This window comes from Pelophylax lessonae (assembly GCF_965119305.1).
Source record: "Pelophylax lessonae genome assembly, chromosome: 7".
Lineage (NCBI taxonomy): Eukaryota > Metazoa > Chordata > Amphibia > Anura > Ranidae > Pelophylax > Pelophylax lessonae.
In genome coordinates, this window is record NC_138774.1 from 174,925,559 (window position 1) to 174,946,609 (window position 21,051).

A 21,051-nucleotide genomic window follows, 5' to 3' on the forward strand; every position below is an offset into this window, starting at 1 on the left:
AATGTTGGGTATAATGAAGGGGCAGGACAATAAAAGAGACAGACAACCTAAGGCCCAATGTACTGATAAGTTTAAATACCAGGTAGCCAGGAAGTCAGGATATTCAGGGTGCTAGATATGTCCACAATTACACCCAGAGTCCCAGACTATACCTGTGCTAGTAAACCCACTTGCATTAGAGGATCTAAATCAGACAGAGTTTTCAAAATCCTATAGAAACATTACCAGTGCACAAAAGGACATGTTAATTCCCCCAAAAGTCGCAGGTTTCAAGAATCCTACAGTGTGTATAGAGTTCTGTGGAAATAAAACTGATGTAGGGAGGGTGGACTGTTCACAAGCACTGATAAACATATCCTGCCTACAGCTGACTGTGAACAGCCCATGAAATGAAACTTGCATGCATTACAGAAATGAAACTGTTAAACATAAAATATGAGTCATATTAAATGACAATATAGACATTTCTCACCTAGGAGAAGCCCTCAGGTTTCTGTTGTTCAGACAGAAACTGGGGTATTATGCAGAAAAGTTATTAATACCCATTTTCACCCCAGGGTGGTCACATTCAGGGTTGGGAATCTATTGTGTCTGTGGCAATAAGGCCCATAGTTTACTTTCTCAGTGTGTCACAGTAACAGGTACTACAACCTCTTTATTTCCAATGGTGTCCGCCCATCCTAATGAACACAGTCTTTTGGAGGTTTTGCCTCATCTCCTAAAATAATGAAAGTGGTGTATTTATATTGATGTTTATGATAATTATGATCTCTAGTTATCTGTTGAATTAAAATAATCATGTGCTTGGTTGATAAGGTTACCAAGGCCAAGGAGACAACCTATTTCAACTCTATACGGAAATAAGAAGGGATTGATGATGCTGAGTATGCTGTAATGAGACATCTGTCACCTCAAACCCCCCATGTATGAAGTAATCTCCGCCTCAGAACCTTACCAAGACTCGGACACCCCCCACTGAGGTTTGCCCTCTGGGCCAGTGTTCCAAGCGTAAGGGGCTGCTCCCTTGGAGGAATCTGATAAGCGGAATAGGTAGTTAGTTAGCCTGATCAATACATTCTCAAGAGGGTGGGAGATGTCGTGCCATACCTATCTCGCATTTTCTGGATACCTTATTGGCGTTTACAGGATGCCTTGACTGGCATTTAGAATGGTTATCTTAAACAAAATGTCTTTTGAGTTAATCTCATTTTACTTTGATTTCTTTACATGTGTCACTGAGCTTGCAAAGGCTAAGAATATATCAGATGACCGAAACAGGACAGCTGACCACAAAGCCAATAATATCTTCTAAAAAGCCCCTTTGGAACTTTTATTGTGCGTCACCAAGAAATTTTCCCTGATGACAGAGAATCACGATCTAGATCAGTGCTTCTTAACCTTGTTGGAGGTACTGAACCCCACCAGTTTCATATGTGCATTCACCGAACCCTTCTTAATTGTAAAAATAATAAAATATGATTTTTTCAAATTCAAAACATAGGTATATATTTAGGTATATATTTATACATGGGTGCACAAAATGAACAAAACCATTAAAGAACAAAACCATTAAGAACATAGAACAAAACCATTAAAATATGATTTTCACACAAAAACATAATAATGAATATTTACTGCAAATTAGTGTGACTTCTGCTGTTGTCTTTCAGAGACCTGTTCAGAAATGACCTCCGCCGAACCCACGAGACTGACTCACCGAACCCCTGGGGTTCAATCGAACCCAGCTTAAGAACCACTGATCTAGATTGACATAATGCTTACTATAATTAGTTGTTAACTTTGATTGGACAAAAGATGTTAATAACAACCCATTTCTTGTACGTCAGATTGTAATGACAAACCCATTTCTGAGTATATTTAAACTCCAGAAATGCTGTAATAAACCAGGTCACTATGATTCAGCCATCTTGAGTCTTGTCTGATCTCATTATATATATATAGCTATATATTGTCTGATTTGGTATCACTGACTAACAGGTATTTTGTACCTGAGGGAAAAATTCCACAACACGCGGTCATGCTACACTGTACCCATATGAAATTTTTATCATTTTTTTTCACACAAATAGAGCTTTCTTTTGGTGGTATGTAATCACTTCTAGGTTTTTTATTTTTTACAAAAAAGAAAAAAGACAGAAAATTTTGAAAAAAAAAAAAAGTTTTTCTTATTTTCTGTGAGTAAATTTTGAAAATAAATTTTTCTCCTTCACTGATGTGCGCTGATGAGGCGGCACTGATGGGCACTGATAGGCTGCACTGATGAGGTGGCACTTATGGGCACTGATGAGGGGGTACTAATATGCCGCACTGATAGGCGGCACTGCTGGGCACTGAGAGGTGGCACTGAGAGGCGGCACTGACGGGCGGCACTGATGGGCACTGGCGGATGGCACTGATGGACACTGACGGGTGGCACTGATGAGCGGCACTGATGGGCAGCACCATCAGTGCCCATCAGTGCCTAGATGAGCAGGCACTGATGGGCACTGACTGACAGCACTATGGGCACTGATTGTGGGCATTGATGGGGGGCACTGATGGCGGGCACTGTGTGTATGTGTTTTGTACCTCTAGTAATCAGGGCACTGGTGATCGGTGCCCTGATTACATTGCTGTGTGTCCCTGGCGCTGTGCAGCTCTCCCTCCTTCCTCACACTGCAGGCTCCGTGTGAGGAAGGCGCGCTGGCGATGAGAGATGATCTCATATGTTTACATATGAAATCATCTCTCATTGGACAGTCCGATCACGTGGTGAATGGCCGCTGTGATTGGCCATTCACCACGATCTGTGATCGGCTGTGTCCAAGGGACACGGCCGACACAGATTTTCCCCAATGCGCGCTCGCGGGAGCGCGCGGGGAGTGGGTTTCTGGGAGGCCGTATAAAGGCGGCCTCCCGAAAATTCAAGTCCGCGCTGCAGCCGTATATAGGCTGTAGCGCGGATGGGAAGCGGTTAATTTAAAGTGCATTTTCTCCCAAAAAACTGTGTTTGAAAGACCGCTGCGCAAATGCAGTTTGACATAAAAGATTGCAACGATTGCCATATTATTCTCTAGGGTCTCTGCTAAAAAATATATAATGTTTGGGGGTTCTAAGTAATTTTCTAGCAAAAAATGCTGATTTCAACTTGTAAGGAACAAGTGTCAGAAAAAGGATTAGTCTTTAGGAGGTTAAATTGCTCTCACTTAGTGCCGGTTCACTTATATGCGATGCGGGAACCCTGCGAATCCACTGCGGGTTCCCACATCGCATTCAAATCGCAGGCAGTTCACATTTCCACATGCAAATTGCTGGGGATGTCAATACTAAGTTAACGACACCCCCAGATCAGTTCGCATATCGCAGTGCGAACTGTCAGTTCGGACATGAATCGGATCACATAGGTGTGAACACCCATGCTATCCAATTCTGGTGCGGACCCAAAAAAAGGTCCTGTGCGAGTTGTGTCCGAATCCAATGTGAATTCAACCATACAATCTGCATCGCATGTGATTTGCAGAGCAGTGTGCCGGAATTACATGCGATGTCTGGCATCGCATATATGTAAACCGACGCTCACAGACGGAAGTTCATTCCTTTGATCTAAGAGAACGAATAGATACATTGTAAAGCATTGTGTTTATAGTTCTCTCCCAGCACTTGGAGGCTTTTTTTTTTCTGACAGCTGTGAGTGAGCAGAGAACAGCTCTGCTCTGTATGAATCGAGGAAGTGCCATTTTAAGATCAATAGGGGGGGGGGGGGGGGGTGGTGTTGAATCAGGATCGCAGTTTTTTTTTTTAACGACTAATCGTGCAGCTCTACAACGCACACATTCAAGAAAACCGGCTGTTCAGTGATGCTGGGTGCGGTAATGACCATAGGCTGGAAACCATGGCTAATCAAAGTGAAGAAATGTCATCAGCACACCAATGATTCCTCGGAAGGGTCCGAGGCTTTATTACCTGCTCACATAATAAATATACAGCAACGTTTCGGAGCCTCATAGGGCCCTTTTATCAAGCAAGTCACTCACCTGACGAAGGGGCCCTGCGAGGCTCTGAAATGTTGCTGTATATTTATCATGTGATCACATAATAAAGCATCGGACCCTTCCGAGGAATTCTTGGTGTGCTCATGACATTTCTTCACTTTTACATTCCCACACGGGCAGGTTTGGATAACAGCATTGTTAATCTGGGGGGAGATGAGTGTTTGGCTCCATTCACACCTGAGCATATCGATTTTACTAGTGTTTTTTTTTTTAAGTGTATTACAAGCATTTTCCAACTTCAGGTGTTTTTGCTTAGCCAATAAAAGGCACTAGGGGGAGGAGAGGGAGAGGAAATTAGGGGTGGAGAGCTGCTATTTGAGCAGAAAATGCTTGTAAGGGCTCTTTCACACTATCCGTCCGTCGGACGGATTCCGTTTTCCTCAGCGGGGGGATCGAGCCACCGATCCCCTGCTGAGCAGGAGGATGACAGCTGTTTTCCGCGCTGTGTGCGGAGACACAGCTGTCAGTTCCCCATGCATCTCTATGGGAAAAATCAGATGGGAACGGACCGTTGGTCCGTTCTCATCCGATCCGCTGGACGGATGGAAAATAGGGTTTCCATCCATCCAGATTTGATGGATCGGATCGGGTGTCAACGGACATGTCTCCACTGACATCCGATCCCCTATAGAGATGCATGGGGGGACCGTTCAGATCCGCCAAAAAAACGGACAGGCGGATCTGAACGGTCTGCCAAAAAGAAGCTCATGTACTTTTTTGAGCTTCAGGCTTTTTCTTCAGGCGACAAAATACTCAGATGTGAACAGGGGCCTTTGGAATGAATAGGATTTGCCTTGATGAGCATTTTAGAACTACAAGCTTTAAGCAAAAAAAATCACTCAGGTGTACTTAATTTTTCAAAAAAGTAACTGCGCTTATGGAAATATTATAAATAATATGGTGAGCTGCTATATTTTCTACAGCAGATTACTACATATAATTAGTTTGCTGCACCACACCCAATTTAAATGTCATAAATAATAAAGAAATGTCCCCATAAAGTCCTTAAATAAAAATAGATACGCATTATATGAATCCAGTCTCTAAACACCACTCCAGTGCTTCCACCACCATACAAAGGCACTGGAAAATGCTTACCAGACACAAATGACTCTGAATAGGGGATAAAGCGTTACAAATATATGTACATTATTCAGCAAGGTCTCCAGAAATCTTCCTCTGCCTGAATCTCCTACTTCAAGGGGGTACCGTCCTCCAACTGTTTCTCCAGCTGCTTTTCCATGCGTACCGCTATGTACTGATAAAAGAACATACCAAAGCTCCTCCACATAGTGTGAGAACTGTATAGCTATTTAAATATACTAAATTACAAACAAATATAGCAAGACATTGCTGTATACAATCCTGGGATACTGTAAAAAACACTGCACTTCTGTGTCCCTTTCGTTGAATGTGATGATATCACAGCAGGCTCTTTCTGACGCTTTTCATCATAGATGACTTCTTCCAGGGCATGGAAGTGTTAGCTGTGTATTAGCAGATTCAGATACACTAACCGATGAAGATGAACTCCAGCTAACATTTCATAAGCGGTTACAACAAACTGTTTTTTTCCCTTCTAGTAATATGTCCTACATAAATAAAAGCTGATCATTGTAAGCAACCGTCAGTGTTAAAATGGTTTGTCTTAACCCGCTAACTGCTACGTCTGCAGTACAGCTTGTTCTGTTGAAAAGCACCAGGTAAAAATTAAAAGAAAGAAGGCCAAAAAAAAGAAAACGAACACAGCCTTTACATCTAAGAATTGGTAAGCTGCAATTTAATGTTTTATTTTGGGTTTAACCACTTGCCGACTGCCTAATGTCTATCTACGTCGGCAGTCAGCCCCTCACAGGCAAAGTGACGTAGATCTACGTCGCTAGCCTGTGAGGCTCTAGGGAGCGAGCGTGCGCCACCGGAGGCAAAGCCGCCTGTCAATCTCCCTTGTGTAACAGCAGAGATCATATGGTCCTGCTATGTAGGATCGTAGATCTCTGCTGTTACATGAAAAGCCACATCCAATCACAGTTCGAAGCACGCCCCTAGGGACACACTTAACCCCTCCTTCTCAAATAAAGTGAACCCCTTCCCTGCCAGTGTCATTTTTACAGTAACAGTGCATATTTATAGCACTGATTACTGTAGTAATGTCACTGGTACCCCCCAAAAGTGTCAGTCAAGGGTCCGATCTGTCAGCCGCAATGTTGCAGTCCCGCAAAAAAAATCGCAGATCGCCGCCATTACTCATTAAAAAAAAAATGGCAATCTTTCCCTTAGTAAACGCAATAACTTTTGCGCAAACCAATCAATATACGCTTTTTGCGATTTTTTTTTTTTTTTTTTTTTTTTTTACCAAACATATGTAGCAGAAAACAAATTGGCCTAAAATGTTAAAAAATTTTGATTTTTACATTTTTTTTTCATGTGCAATGTGTAATCACAACGTGTAACTATTGAGACACACTGGAACGGCAGCCAGTCAGAAAGATCTGATTATGATTCTGGACAATTTCAGAACTTTGCTTTTTGGCTGCAGCTTCAAAGTGTGCGGTTTATTACAAGTTGTGCTTTATACAATGCAATTGGGGAACTGCAGCTGCTTTATTCATTCCAGCTGTCATTTCCTGCAGCCAGGAAGTCATGGCCCAGCATTAGGAGGCTGCAGCCAGGCTGTTGGGAAGCACTGATCTATACCTGAATGATTGCTGACAACCACTTATGGAGTTCCAAGTCTTATCCATGTGACGAATGAACAGATGCTGGATGGCAGCACTCATAGGCCACTGACAAACTTGGGTACAATTTCTGTATTTAAAGAGACCCTGTCTCCAACTTTAAAACCAAGTATTTTTAATAATTATTTGAAGCATTTTACCTTTCTATTTTCTTTCTTTGGAAAGAGCAAGAGGAGAAAAGAGGGGGACTGCAATTCAGTTACTCCAATTCACAGAAAGGGGGAAAGGGGGATTTTTTAGGGTACTGTAAACCAGTTGTATACTGAGCATATCAAACAAGTTTATACAAAGAAGTCAATTTTGTAAAAATATATATACATTTTATTTCCATTAAAAAGAAGATAAAAAGGAAAAAACAGAGGACAAAATTACATAAAAACCGCTGCACATATTGTAGAGCAGAGTCTAAAATGTCCCCATACAGATAAAGGGACAAACCAGTCATAATTTTATGCACTTATGCTGTTCCATCATCTGAGTACTGGTATTTCTCGACATGTTTCGCAGAAAAGACTGCTTCCTCAGGAGAATATATAACAGTTACTCTAGAAAAATGTAAGATACAGTTTATTGCAAATCGACCATGAGATTGTAAAAGGTGAAGATCACATTAAAATACACTCACCACTTACACATTCGGTGGTAGGATGTGTGGATATATAGGTTAATCCCAAGGCATTATCAATCCCCACCCAGGCATACAAGGGGGTGAGATAGACATTTATTGTGTGTAGAGCCTATTTCAAATAATAAAATAATGATGAATTAGTCAACGTGTATCACCAATTCAACAAACTATCTCCTCCATGGTATGATAAAGTGTGTAAGTGGGTACATAGAATAATAATTACCTTTAACAAGTCACAGGCACTATATAACCGGAGGATTGCGGCATATACCGGGCATATGGTAGATCTTTTTTATATATGGGTTTTCCTTTTTATCTTCTTTTTGATGGAAATAAAGGTATATATATTTTTACAAAATTGACTTCTTTGTATACCTTGTCTGATATGCTCAGTATGCAACTGGTTTACAGTACCCTAAAAAAATACCCCTTTCCTGATGTGAATTGAGAGGAGTAACTGAATTGCAGTCCCCCCCCTTTTTTCCTCTTGCTCTTTCCAAATAATTGGGATGTAGGTACCCTTACTAATGTCACATATTGAGGGCTCGTTTTAACAATTGTATTTTCTTTCTTTACTTGTAATGTGCACCTGAGCTTGCAGATTTGACTACTTTAGAATATTTATTCCCTAAGCACAACCCCATTTTTTTGTATGTGGTTTCCCTCTATAATCTTTTGTGCAGCTGCTGGGAATGATTTTTTTTTTCTTTATTAGCAGTTTACATGTTTTTTTTTTTTCTTTTTTCATTAACCACCGCCCAGCCATTCTCGTCTAGACAAGAATGACGTGTCCTGGGATAATTACATCTCCCATCCCAGGAGGCTTCTGAAGTATGACAAACAGCTGAGCCAGCTGACTTAAACCGGGACAGGCAGCTGTCCTACGATCATGGAGGTGGAATTATATAGTAACATGGGACTCAAGCTGTGAGGCCTAAGCAGTGGAATGCAGCAGATCCACTAGATGGGAGTATGTGGATCAAAGACAATGCTGCATGAACGGGTAAGAGGAAGCAAAAAAAAAAAAAGATGGGGGTGGGGAGTGAAGTTCCAATTTAAAATGCAAGTTCACCTTTTCAGAAGAATATAAACTAACATCCCACAGTCTCCCAGACCCAGTCCCTAGTGTACTGACCTCCATAAGTGATGAGCTGTTAGTGCCTACAAAGCTGGTGCATCAACCCAGGGATTAGAAATCCCTACTCACCCTCCACTTCTTTCTGCAGTACCAATCAGAATCACTAAACTGTTCCAGGTGCGCTGCAGAAATAAGAGGAAGAAGAGCGGGAATTTCAAATAACCAGACCACTGTACCAGCTATATGGCCACTGACAGCTCATCACCCATGTAGGTAAGTATAGCAGGGACTAGGCGGTGGGGAATGTGTAAGGTTATAGTTCACTTTTTCCTGAAAAAGTGAACTTGCACTTTGGGTGGAATACTTTAGAACAGGGGTAGGCAACCTTAGAGAGGTAGAGATCTATCTGGCCAATATGAAAGAGATCAGAGATCATGGGGTGTGATGCACTACTAGCAAGGTCCGGATATATAAAAATGAAAGACATCATGAAGAAAGCTTAGAATAAAAAAGACAAAACAATGTCACTGTAAAAATCTAAATCTAGCCTACCCTAAAGGTTATCTTCACAGAGAAACGTAGCATTCACTCTTATCCACTATTTTTTTCATGTCTGTAGAGTAATTTGCTATCCTCAAAAGGCTGATTCAGGAGTCCATTATGAAGGCAGGATAACTGGTACTGCAGACTGACCTGATCAACTTGTTTCAGGCCTACTGGCCTTAATTTTGTCCTGCCTATGGACAGTGTAAGTAGTATGTAGGGCAGTGCACAGAGGTCAGTAGTATGTAGAACGTTGTACAGGGGTCATTGGTCATCATAATAGCCCTATGGTAGCATAGGCTATCCAAATGGTTTACCATATATTTCAAAAAAGCCATGTATTAGTTTTATGATACGGTTGGGCTATGTCTTTTGTTTAGCTATTGGAATGTCTGTGGACTTGCAGGAGCCGCAGCCAGAGCACTGACTTTTCATTCCAGCAGGATTAGGAGCTTTGGGTCAAGCGCAGTAAATCTACTATTAGGACTAGGGGTCATTAGGGCAGAGGACAGGTAGGTTCAGTAGGGCACAGTACTGGGGGCAGTAGTCTGGGGCAGAAGTGATTTCCTTGTGCAAAATAGTGCAGGGAAGCAGCTGTGATAAATCCTACCTGTTCTATGGCACTGATCCCCGCCAGCCCTCCACTCTCTTCCATCCCACATGATGTCAGCCACAAGCGGAGGGCTGGTGGAGATCCGTGCAGAACACTCAGGGGCAAGCTCAGCAATGTTCGGGCAAGAGCCTGAACCCACCTGAAAGCTGTCAAAGCTGACAGTATATCATAGGCAGCAGAGGCATTGCTTGCCCGGCATTAACACATAAGCAAGGGGTGTGCTGCTGGATGGGGAATAGCTCTGCCACCTAGAATTGACTACTTTGTGGCAGACTCCATCATCCCAATATATTACATATTGTATTACTGAATTTGGGATAAAACTATCATAAACATTGTAACATCCCAGAAACTACTCCTCAGACACTCAATTGGTTGGATGGCCTCTGTCAACACCCGTTTGATACCAGAAAAAAGGGGAATGCTAGGACAGTTTGAGAGCTCTTGTTAACATCAAACCAAAGAACACCCAACAGGACTTGAGAGCTACACTGTTCTCTGTTGCGTTATTGTCTCTTTATTTTTTTTTTTTGTAACAGTCATTTTCTGTAAAAATTTAATTTGCAACACTTAGACCCTTTTTCTTATTAAAACCATAATTTGAAAAGTGTGAAAATGTCTCTAAAGCTTTTAATGCAAACTAAAAGGATTCCTGTCTCTTGAAGAGCGCTACTGTTGTATAAATCTCTGAACATACCTGTCTGTGGAATGCCCCTGACGACATCAATTGTGTGACAAAACGCGTTGGGTGGGACCAGATGTGATGTCACCACGCCCCCTGGCCGGCTTTACAATCGAAACGCTGCAGCTTTTTCCTCTGTTTTCTTCGGTTTTGGATATATCGATTTGCTTGCTATCAACTTTTATCATGTGAGTGCACTATTTTTTAATAAATGGAGTTTGTTTTAAATGGTATTATGCTATGTACCCTTGTATTCCTTCTATGTATATTCGGTTCTTACGTGCTCATTTGGAAGTGTACCTGAGCGGAGGCTTATGATGACCATTACCTGGTGGGATTAAACCCCCTCAAGTGTTATTGGCTTTTCCATTAATTTGGTAACCACTAGAATTTGGTAAGCGGCCATTTGCTTGTATATGTTCCACTGGTGGCTTCTTTCTGTTTTGCCGTGAGAAGATTTTTACCTCCATCTGCATGCTGGAACTTGTGGTTTTCCTTTAACACAAGTTTTTCTCCATTGGATTCAATTTTTTTTTATCTACATATTTTGTACTTTGTATGGACTTTATGCACTTACTTATTCATCTATTTATTTATTATGATTCATCTATTTATTTATTATGATTTTGGGCACATATTTGTATGCATTTAATTATGTGCTATGAAACCAATCAGTATATAGTGCTACACGTTTTTTTAGTATTGTTTTTGGACTTTTGTGAGCTGCTTATATATACATAATACACATTTTTTTTTATTCATCCCACAATTTAATCAAACGCATGTAGCACAGAATTTCCCTGGTTTTTATACACCTGTCTGTGTTACAGACGTTTATTCTAAAATCATAGTTGTTATTGCTAAGATTGTGAGTTTCCCCCTTCTCAGTAAAAAGGGTGGTGGTGGCAGTTTAAAGGGTTAATTGCTTAAAGTGGAGTTCCACCCTCATTTTATACTTACCTCCATCTTCTCGCTCCGGGTCACCTGAAAAACAAATGGCTAATCGCATTTTTTTTTTTACTTCCCTCGTAGCGAAGAAAATATACTTACCTTACTTCCTTCTTCCTCCTTCCTCGGCCGCGGCCCGTCGTCACTTCCTGGCTCTGCAATGATTCCTGGTAGCTGAACTTCATCGCTCCCAGGAATCATTGCGCTCGTCATCCCCTTCTAAACAGCTTCTGGGCATGCCCAGAAGCTGTGGAGGGATGACGCGCGCGCCCCGGAAGTGACGGCGGGGCCAGCGCAGGGCATCGTGGGACCGAAGAAGGCGGAAGAGGACGCGCTGGCTTCAAGCTGCCCACATCTGAGATGGCAGCGCTGGACAAGACTTTTTCAAGGTAAGTATTTGTCCTAACAGGTAAGTGCAACCCGGGACAGATCAGAGGCTAGCCATTGTGGAATGCACTAGCCCTGACTGTCCCGGGGGTATTTTTTAAAAAAAAAAAAAATTCCAGGCTGGAACTCCGCTTTAATTAACGTAGCCCAGGGCAATCACTCTCAGGCTGCTGGCACCTAGATTGGGCCCCGCGAGCTAGAAAATCTATGTGCAGAGTGCAGCTGAGAGTGGCATTGTTACATAAGTGACAGCGCTGTGTAAGATCGACCAGTCCTTTGTCACGAGTTGGTGAGAAGGACAGGTGTCAGCTTTCGTCAGACTACACAAGTGTTTTTTTTTTTTTTTTTTTTATACAGGTAAATAACATGCATAAAATATATGAAATGCATGTATAATTGCATGGGAAGATTGTTGTTGAAACAAATAGTCTGGCAGCAGAGTCTCTTTTAAGCAAGCTGAGAAATGTACATGGCTGCTGGCAATAATCTCAACTTTTGATAATGCTGGTTACCTGCCTGTCATACTGATCCTCTGGCTATATACAGTGGACATAAAAAGTCTACACACCCCTGTTAAAATTTCTGTAATGTAAAAAAATGAGCAAAAGATAAATAATTTCAGAACTTTTTCCACCTTTTTATGTGACCTATAAACTGAACAACTCAGTTGAACAACAAACTGAAATCTTTTAGGGAAGGGAAGAATAAAAAACTAAAATATTATGGTTGCATAAGTGTGCACACCCTTTGTTAAAGCACCTTTTCATTTTATTACTGCACTCAGTCTTTTTGGGTATGAGTCTATCAGCATGAAACATCTTGACTTTGCAAAAACACTCAAAATCTGTCAGATTGAGAGGGCATCACCTGTACACAGCCCTCTTCAGATCACAACACAGATTTTCAATCGGATTCAGGTCTGGGCTCTGGCTGGGCCATTCCAAAACTTGAATCTTCTTCTGGTGAAGTAATTCCTTTGTTGATTTGGATGTATGCTTTGGGTTGTTGTCAATGCAAAGATGAAGTTCCTCTTCATGTTCAACTTTCTAGCAGAAGCCTGAAGGTTTTGTGCAAACATTGACTGACAGGTATTTGGAACTGTTCATCGATCCCTCTACCTTGACTAAGGCCCCTGTTCCAGCTGTAGAAAAACAGCCCCAAAGCAGGATGCTGCCACCACCATGCTTCATTGTGGGTATGGTGTTCTTTTAGTAATGTGCAGCGTTGTTTTTGCGCCAAACATATCTTTTGAAATTATTGCCAAAAGGTTCAACCTTGGTTTCATCAGAAACATAAGACATTGTTCCACATGCTTTTGGGAGACTTCTTCACTGTGTTCCATGGTATAGCTAATGTCTTATAAATTCCTTTGTACCCTTCTCTTCACTGATACCTTTTAACAATGAGATCACTTTGATGCTTTGGAAGCTCTCTGTGGACCATGGCATGGCTCTAGGAAAATGTTAGGAAAGACTTACTAGAACAGCTGAACTTAATTTGAGGTTAATCAGAGGCACTTTAAATGATGGCAGGTGTGTACTGACTCTTATTTTAACATGTGTTTAAATATGATTGCCTAATTCTGAACACAGCTTCACCCCCAGTTATACTAGGGTTTTCACACTTTTGCAACCACATTGTTTTTACTCTCCCCCCCCCCCCCCAAAAAAAAAAATAGATTTTAGTTTGTTTTTCAATTGAGGTGTACAATTTATAGGTCACAATAAAGGTGGAAAAAGTTCTGAAATGATTTATTCTTGTCTCGTTTTTTTTTACATTTTTTTATATTCACTGTATAACACCTTCCCTATCACTATATGATAGCCAGAAGACCAGAATAACAAGCAACCAGTATGATAGTGAGTTTGGGTATTCTTTGCCACTCATTCATATAGCATTAGAAGTCTCAGCACACACTAGCTTGAAGGGCATGCTGGGAATTGCAGTTACCAGCAGCTAAAGTATGTCAAGGTTTTAAGGCTCAGATGAAGTATTTACTAATATATATATCTAAAGTAACACTAAACTCTGGTTTTAATATAAATAAAATCAATATTATACTTAATCCGAACTCTCAAAGTAAATTTTGCCTCCTCCAAATTCCCGTTTTTATTGCTGTGATCTGACTTCCTGTTAAAATGTGGTTACATTCATTCTCCAAGTTTGGGATGATGTTATAAAGAGGCAAAGAAATTATATCATGAATTGTAGATTACAAGGCCAGTAAGTAGTGGATGTATGAATATAGGAAATGCTGCGTAATATGAAGTGCTTAAAAAACTTATGTGCAAATGTGATTTAAGTATGTGCAAAATCTATGCAATAAATAAATATCATAGACACTTTTGGCACTGGCAGGGAAGGGGTTAACTTTATTAGTGATCAATGGGTTAAGTGTGTCCCTAGGGGCGTGATTTTAACTGTAAAGGGGCGTGGCTTGTGATGTAACCACAGAGACATACGATCCTACATAGCAGGATCGTATAGTTTCTGCTGTTACACCAGGGAGAATGACAGGCGGCTTTGTTTACATCAGCCACCTGCCTTTCTCCCTCTCCAGCAGGAGATCGCAAGTGGCCGGCGGTCACTCGCATGGGGATGCCCGTGAACGAGCGTTTACACTTCAGAGAGAGTGCTGTGCTCACAGCAATTTTGAGAAATAAGTGCTAGACCGGTCTAGCTCGCAGGAATAGTCATTTAAGTAGTGGATGTGTATGGATTATTTTGGAGAATAAGTATATTGTTTAATGTCGCTTTAAATGACACTGCAACTTAGTCGTGAACACAAGAAAGAAAAAGAGACAACCCCATCCCCACTACCCCTCTTTTTTACTATACCTGTTATTTTTCCTGTACACCTTACAGTTTTAAAATTGAGTTTCGAACTTAGTATGACCGAAAGACAAGTTATAGGCTCTCCTTGCAGAAACTTATGGCAATTGAGAAATGTTGAACATTTTTCTTTTTGCAACATGTATGCCTTTGTTTGTTACATTTTTGATTACATCAAAAGAAAGTCCAATTGAACTAACTTTTCTTTCTCTGTAAACTGCGATTTTGTATTTTCAATAAAACATTTATGGAAAAAAAAAAAGCCAAGATTGTGGTGATGATTGTAGTGGGATGCTGTAAGGCCCCATTTACACTTGAGCATTTTGTAGCTCGAAGCTCAAAAACGCTTAAAGAGGAAGTAAACTCTGTCTTCCTTTTTGCGATTTTCATCTACTGTGATATGAAAATGCATTTACAACCAATGTACAGTATAATGTATGCACAATTGCTTCTTACTTACTATTTTTTAAAGAATGTAAAGAATGTTTCTTCCGGGATTAGGCTGCGCCATCTTCAGTACTGTTCTCTGTTTTTAGCTTCGGATGTCATTTCCGCCCTCCATTGTTTCCCCTGCTTAAATCTCGGGCATGTGTGACAGTGCATTATCCAAGCCTCTTTCTCAACCCGACATCACTATGGCAACCAAGCTCCGCTGTGTTATACCTCTTGTTTTGACGATGTAATTTGAGGCTATAAGCTGCAGATGATTGCGGCTGACAGAACACCGCTATAGGAGTCTCTATGAAGCCCTGGTTTACTCCCCGTGTGACAAGGGGAAAACCAGGAAGCTCTGCATGAATGCCCAGTCTCGCGAGTCTTCGACGCTGTGCCGAAGACAGCAGAACTTTTGTACACCGGCGCATGCGCTTTCCGTCCTGCAATCACGGCACGCTCTGTGTGCTGTCTCCCCATTAACAGCGTGCCGTGACTCGCAGGACGGAAAGCGCATGCGCCGGTGACGTAATCAAGCATTAGGGAGCAGATTTCAAGGCGATAAACTTTTAAAGGCAGCAATGAATATCTTTAATAACGAGGATTGCAATGTGCTGAAGTGTGTTTGGAGGGTTTACAACCTCTTTAAAAAACAAAAACCTTTTTTCAGTGGCCCCTGTTAACATCTAAGCGTTCTGTTGCATTTTTTTCAAGCGTTTTTCGAGTTTTCTGCTTAAACATAAGTTCTCTGTTCCTTTCTCAGCAGCACTCCACATCTTTTAGTTGAAAAATGCCTAACAAAAGCTGCAAAAACGTGCAATTCTGCTCCAAAAACAACGTTTGAAAACATGACGTGGAGGTGTGAATGTACTTAGGGAATGAAGGAAATAAAAAACATTTTACGGTCACACAATAACACTCCGAATTCTACTCCATCATTTTATTAACTGATAAAGTGCAATAAATCCTGAGACCAAATTTCATAAATATTTATTATATATCCGAACAAAATATCCACCTCCACAGCAGTGACCCCACAGCACTTTAAAATATTGTGGTAATAATTGTTATTTATCAATAATTCGGTATCTATACAGGCCACGTCTGAAACACCAAAACATTTACATTATCACTTGGCTTAAAAACAATGAAGTACAATATAGTTTAAGACACTTGGTGGTAATCTTTTTGTTTTTTTTTTTTTGTATCACAGAAGTTCAGCAACAGTCTAACAGTACAGAATCAGATACAAAACCACTGCAAAAAGTTCTGGGAGTGTAAGAAAACAAATAAAAGCTGACCCGACAGGGGGGAAAGGTAACAAAAATAAACAAAAAAAACTGTACAAACCTTGCCAATGTAACATGTTTCCATTCACCAAGTTAAACATTTAATAATAAATAAGTAAATCTGCAAAAAAATAATTTTTTTTTCTTTTTCAAATGTTCTCTTCAAGGCTCGTCATAGTGTTGGGAGTTCACATTGAGACAGGTGACAGGTAACAGGTGGGGAGGGGGGGGGGGGACATGCAGTTCACAAGGTAGGCCACAGAACAGACGTCACTGGCTTTTATCCAGAAAGTGTCACAACACTGGCTGCAGCGCTGATAGCCATCTGGCCACTTGCTCTGGGTCATTTGGCAACAGAATTTGGCAGCCCAGGAGGCCTCCAGTGGGTATTGTACTACCACCCCCAGCCTGCAGGGGGTGCAGAATTTCAAAAACCAGATGCTGAGTTGACCTTATGCCAGTTTTACAAAGTAAAAGCACAGCTGGATGTGACTAAGGAAATCCTGAGAAAGTGGCCTGCAAGGGAGTCCACGGTAAGGAGAATTGAGGTGCACAGATTTGTTGCTCTGTGCGTTCTTTTTAAAACCGTAACTAAATTTGACCACACAGGGCAGAGTTTATGGAGAATCGCACTCATGACTGACCAGTGGAAGGAGAGCTTAGTGATTACTTGCAAACTTCAGAACTCCCCATCATGGGAGTTTAGTCCCATGTGGTATCTTGTCTCTTTTAAATGCGGTCTATTATTTCTTGGTCTACCATTTCTACATCAGCAGAGTGGTGCAGCCCTTAGAAGATCACCCCTGTTTAGCAAAAAACAAATACTGTCACCTCTCTTCCCTCTGTATGCATGGGCAGGTAATCTCCCTGTTCTTCTTGTCCACCTGTATGTGAGTGCTTGTCATCACCCTGTTTTGGTTGTGTGTGTGTGTGTGTGTGTGTGTGTGTGTGTAAGCACGTTTCCTCTCTCTTCCCCTGTCCACATGTTCATGAAGGTCATCTTCTTCTGACCTTCTGTATGTAAGCACTGGATATTTCCTTGATCTAGCTGTACGTGTGTGTATAAGTGCAGTCTATCTCCAGTCATCTCCCTGTTCCATATGTGCATAAGCGCCAGTCATTTTCCTGCTCTGTCTGTCCATTAGGGTAGGATATCTGCCTTTTTTGTATCTGTGGACAAGTATAGTTAATCTCCCTGCTCTGTCTGTCCGTGTGCGGGGAAGCGCAGGTCATCTGCTGGTTCCAACTGTCCCTAACCATAGGCTACCTCCACTGTGTGCATAAACATTGATCATCTGCCTGTTTTCTTGTAAGCACATGTCATCTGCTTGTTTTATCTCTCTGTAAGCACAGGTCATCTATTTGTTCCGTCTGTCTGTAAGCGCAGGTCACCTGCTTGTTTTATCTCTCTGTAAGCACAGGTCATCTGCTTGTTTCATCTCTCTGTAAACACAGGTCATCTGATTGTTCCATTTGTCTGTAAGCACAGGTCATCTGATTGTTCCATTTGTCTGTAAGCACAGGTCATCTGATTGTTCCATTTGTCTGTAAGCACAGGTCATCTGATTGTTCCATTTGTCTGTAAGCACAGGTCATCTGCTTGTTTCATCTCTCTGTAAACACAGGTCATCTGATTGTTCCATGTGTCTGTAAGCACAGGTCAATCTGCTTGTTTTGTCTGTCTGTAAGTGCAGGTCATCTGCATGTTTCATCTCTCTGTAAGCGCAGGTCATCTGCTTGTTCCATTTGTCTGTAAGTGCAGGTCATCTGCAGGTTTCATCTCTCTGTAAGCACAGATCATCTGTTTGTTCCATTTCTCTGTAAGCACAGGTCATCTCATTGTTTTATCTGGCTTTCTGCGTGTACGTGCATACTATTCACCTGTTCCATCTGCCTGTTTTGTCTAACCATCTTTGTATAAAGTGGTTGCAAACCTCAGACGTGAAATATGAACAAAGCATTATCTCTCTACATTCTATACTCATCTCTCTCTCTATATATCTCATTAAGTGCTGTAAAGCCTATATTGTCATTTGCATTAAGGGTTCTTTTAAAGTCTGTAACGTTAATGCAAATTCCTACTGGTGATCTTACGATGGCTAATATGTATTTTTATGCTTACGATTGTAGTCCTATTCAAGTTGATGCTGTATGCTGCCTGCCTTGCGGTTTTGCACTCTGTTCACTCTTAAAAGATTCAAGCGAGGCCGACTGTAGGCCTTATTTTTTTATATGTTTCGGTCTACCTCTTTACCTTTGTAAAACACTTTCTATAAAAAAAACTATTGAAACAGAAAAGCACTAAGTGTCCTTTCTGTCTCCTGCGTGGTTCTTATATCAGCATGAATCCCTTCCGACAAGTTTTCCTGACACCAAGATAAAAATGGTGACAGGGGAGGAATCTCCATCACATTAACAGCCCCAGCTCTGTTCCTGTGTGCTGTGTGAAGGGGGGAGTTTCCCTTCCCTCCAATCAGCTCTCCTAACTGAGCTCTGCAGAGTGTAACTTCAGCTCTCCGACCCCCTTTTTTTTTTTTAACTCTCAGACAAGCTTAGAAATTCTGTATTTTGAACAGATGCTAAGAAGAGAAAACTGTAGATAAACAGATACAACTTATTATGTAGGAGGGTTTGTTTAATCTCGGCGTATCACCTGAGGATAGTTCCTTATTTGGGTATATTGTAAGGGTTACAACCACTTTAAGCCCATTTTAACTGTGTGAAAGTACAGGTCTTCCCTCTGTTCTTTCTGTCCAGCAAACTTTCATAGAACTATATTGGAGACTCGTGATCAGACAGATTATCTAAATATCTCCATAGAAACTTCCTTGAAGTGATCAGAATGCCCTGCATGGGGATAAATATGCCTATTTTAAAGTTGAACTCTAGGAAGATATAAAAGCACAAATGATTGCAGCTCTTTATTCACTGATAATTTTTTCCCAAGCACAGCTAGTGTACATACCCAAATTTTCTTTCATATCAACCTCCTGCAATCTCCATGTATAGCGGCCCCTAGACTGGGAGCAGGTAGCACTGGTAGCCAGTGAGGTATTTAGCATACAACTGTGCTGACTACAAAGATGTAGATAGGAGAAGAGAGCAGACTGGGAAGAAAGTTGACTCCAGTAGTCTGCTGCTTCTCCCACAGTATCCAGTCAGCAGTATAAGGTGCAGAGAAGATAGCATTGCATTTCTTCTACAGTTTATAACTGTTACAAAGAAAGTGGTGTCTTCTAACTGGATGTTCTTTGTGGCAGGCATGTGTAAATCTTAGGGATGGATGGACAGACATTTTTCTGGAGTTCAGTTTTAATGGTTTGTGGACCTTATTTGTATGCAGTGTCGTAGCTCATCACCACACAGGGAATAGAGGTGACAGCTGTGAAATTGGCAGAATAGCCAGGACGCTGTACGAGTGACATCTTCATATATGGCTCTTGTGGTTACGGTGCTAGGGTTCATAGACAGATGATGGAGTCAGGTTCAGATTGATTTCCAGTGTTCAGTGTACTGAGGTAAAATTTCTCATTAGAGTGTAAATAACAGGAAACAGCCATCTAGACATCTCCCACATCCCTTAATAACCAACTGATTTTCCATGACTTTAGGTGCTGAACTGACCATTTCACTTAGTGACCTGCCACCCTGCACAATAGTCGCTACAGGGAGAGAGGCTATAGCACGCCGTATTGTAAATGAGGGATGGTTATAGATCAGAAGATTCCATCTGTTTGTCTGTCAGCAATGGTAGTTCATAAACCTCAGTTAACAGACTTTGTATTCTGCAGCAAAGGATAGCAGAAAATGATGTGATGGTGTTTATGGCCGCATTGTTCGGTAGTTCTCTTGCACAGACTGTCATCTCCTTGCCTCAGGCACCCCATCACACACAGCTGTGTTGTGACATTCCAGTGACGTGTAAGGGAAGAGGGTGGATAAGGTGCAGGGTAACAAAGATTGTCGTCACTTCAGGTCGACAATGTCTTCATCAAAGGACTCTGCCATTTGGAAAGGACTACTGCTAAACGGGGGGCTCTCCTCCACACTGATGTTGGATTCTGGGTCAGAACTAGTAGAACAATGACGCTGACTTTCCGAGTTACTTTCAAATGAGCCCGAATTAATCCTGGTAAGAAAAGAGATTCCTTATGATTTCAGATCAACCAACTTTTTGATACGTGGCTTTTTCCACGTGGCATGCAAAATGTTCACACCAGTGCATTAAAACAGAGATCCCCAACCCCTGGGCTGCAGACTGGTACCGTTCCTGTTAGGAACCAGACCGCACACATTCACATGGGAATGGAGAACGCAGAGCTGCTGGAGCACTTAACACTCCGGCAGTGGTCTGTTCCCAGCAGCGGTATGGGCAGCATGAAGCGCGATTCACATGGCTTCCTTTTTTTTTTTTTTTTTTTTTTTTTTTCATTTTGTACAAACTTTTGGAAAAATTGTCTACCACAAAACAGGTCCCTGGTACCAAAAAGGTTGGGGATGGGTGCATTAAAGTGCACCTGTATTGTAAAACATTTCTAGTCATGCAAAATGCTGCAGGTGCCATATTATGCCAGGCTGTACCTGTCTTTTTTTGTAATAGCTGCCACCACCACTGGATTCTGCAAAAGTTCCTAAAAGTGCCACCACCCTCTGGCCTAAAAAAGATGCTCACACATTGTGCAAGGGACAGACATGGGACGTATCTACTCTCCCGATACTGCAGAAATCGGGGTGCTCTGCAGGTAAAGTCTGACACTTTGCATTCAGCACTTAGCTAAACTTGATCATTTTTTACATTTAAACAGTCTGAGGTTGATGGTCCATACAAACTC

At 41.5% G+C, this 21,051-nt stretch overlaps 2 protein-coding genes and 1 long non-coding RNA gene across 3 annotated transcripts in view; 2 read left to right on the forward strand and 1 right to left on the reverse strand.

Moving 5' to 3' along the window:
• The window catches only part of LOC309559886 (sulfotransferase 1C1-like), a 231,890-nt gene that overhangs the window by 175,419 nt on the left and 35,420 nt on the right, over nucleotides 1–21,051 (forward strand). The window lies entirely within an intron of this gene.
• On the forward strand, nucleotides 17,306–18,174 carry LOC309560085. The gene is made up of 3 exons (XR_014225491.1): nucleotides 17,306–17,335; nucleotides 17,370–17,878; nucleotides 17,914–18,174. It is a non-coding gene; the product is annotated as an uncharacterized lncRNA (long non-coding RNA).
• The window catches only part of GARNL3 (GTPase activating Rap/RanGAP domain like 3), a 264,692-nt gene continuing 263,193 nt past the window's right edge, over nucleotides 19,553–21,051 (reverse strand). Inside the window, exon 30 of the mRNA XM_082263321.1 lies at nucleotides 19,553–20,348. Coding sequence (XP_082119447.1) covers nucleotides 20,186–20,348 — 163 coding nt within the window. The 3' untranslated portion in view covers nucleotides 19,553–20,185. The remainder of the gene's footprint in view (nucleotides 20,349–21,051) is intronic.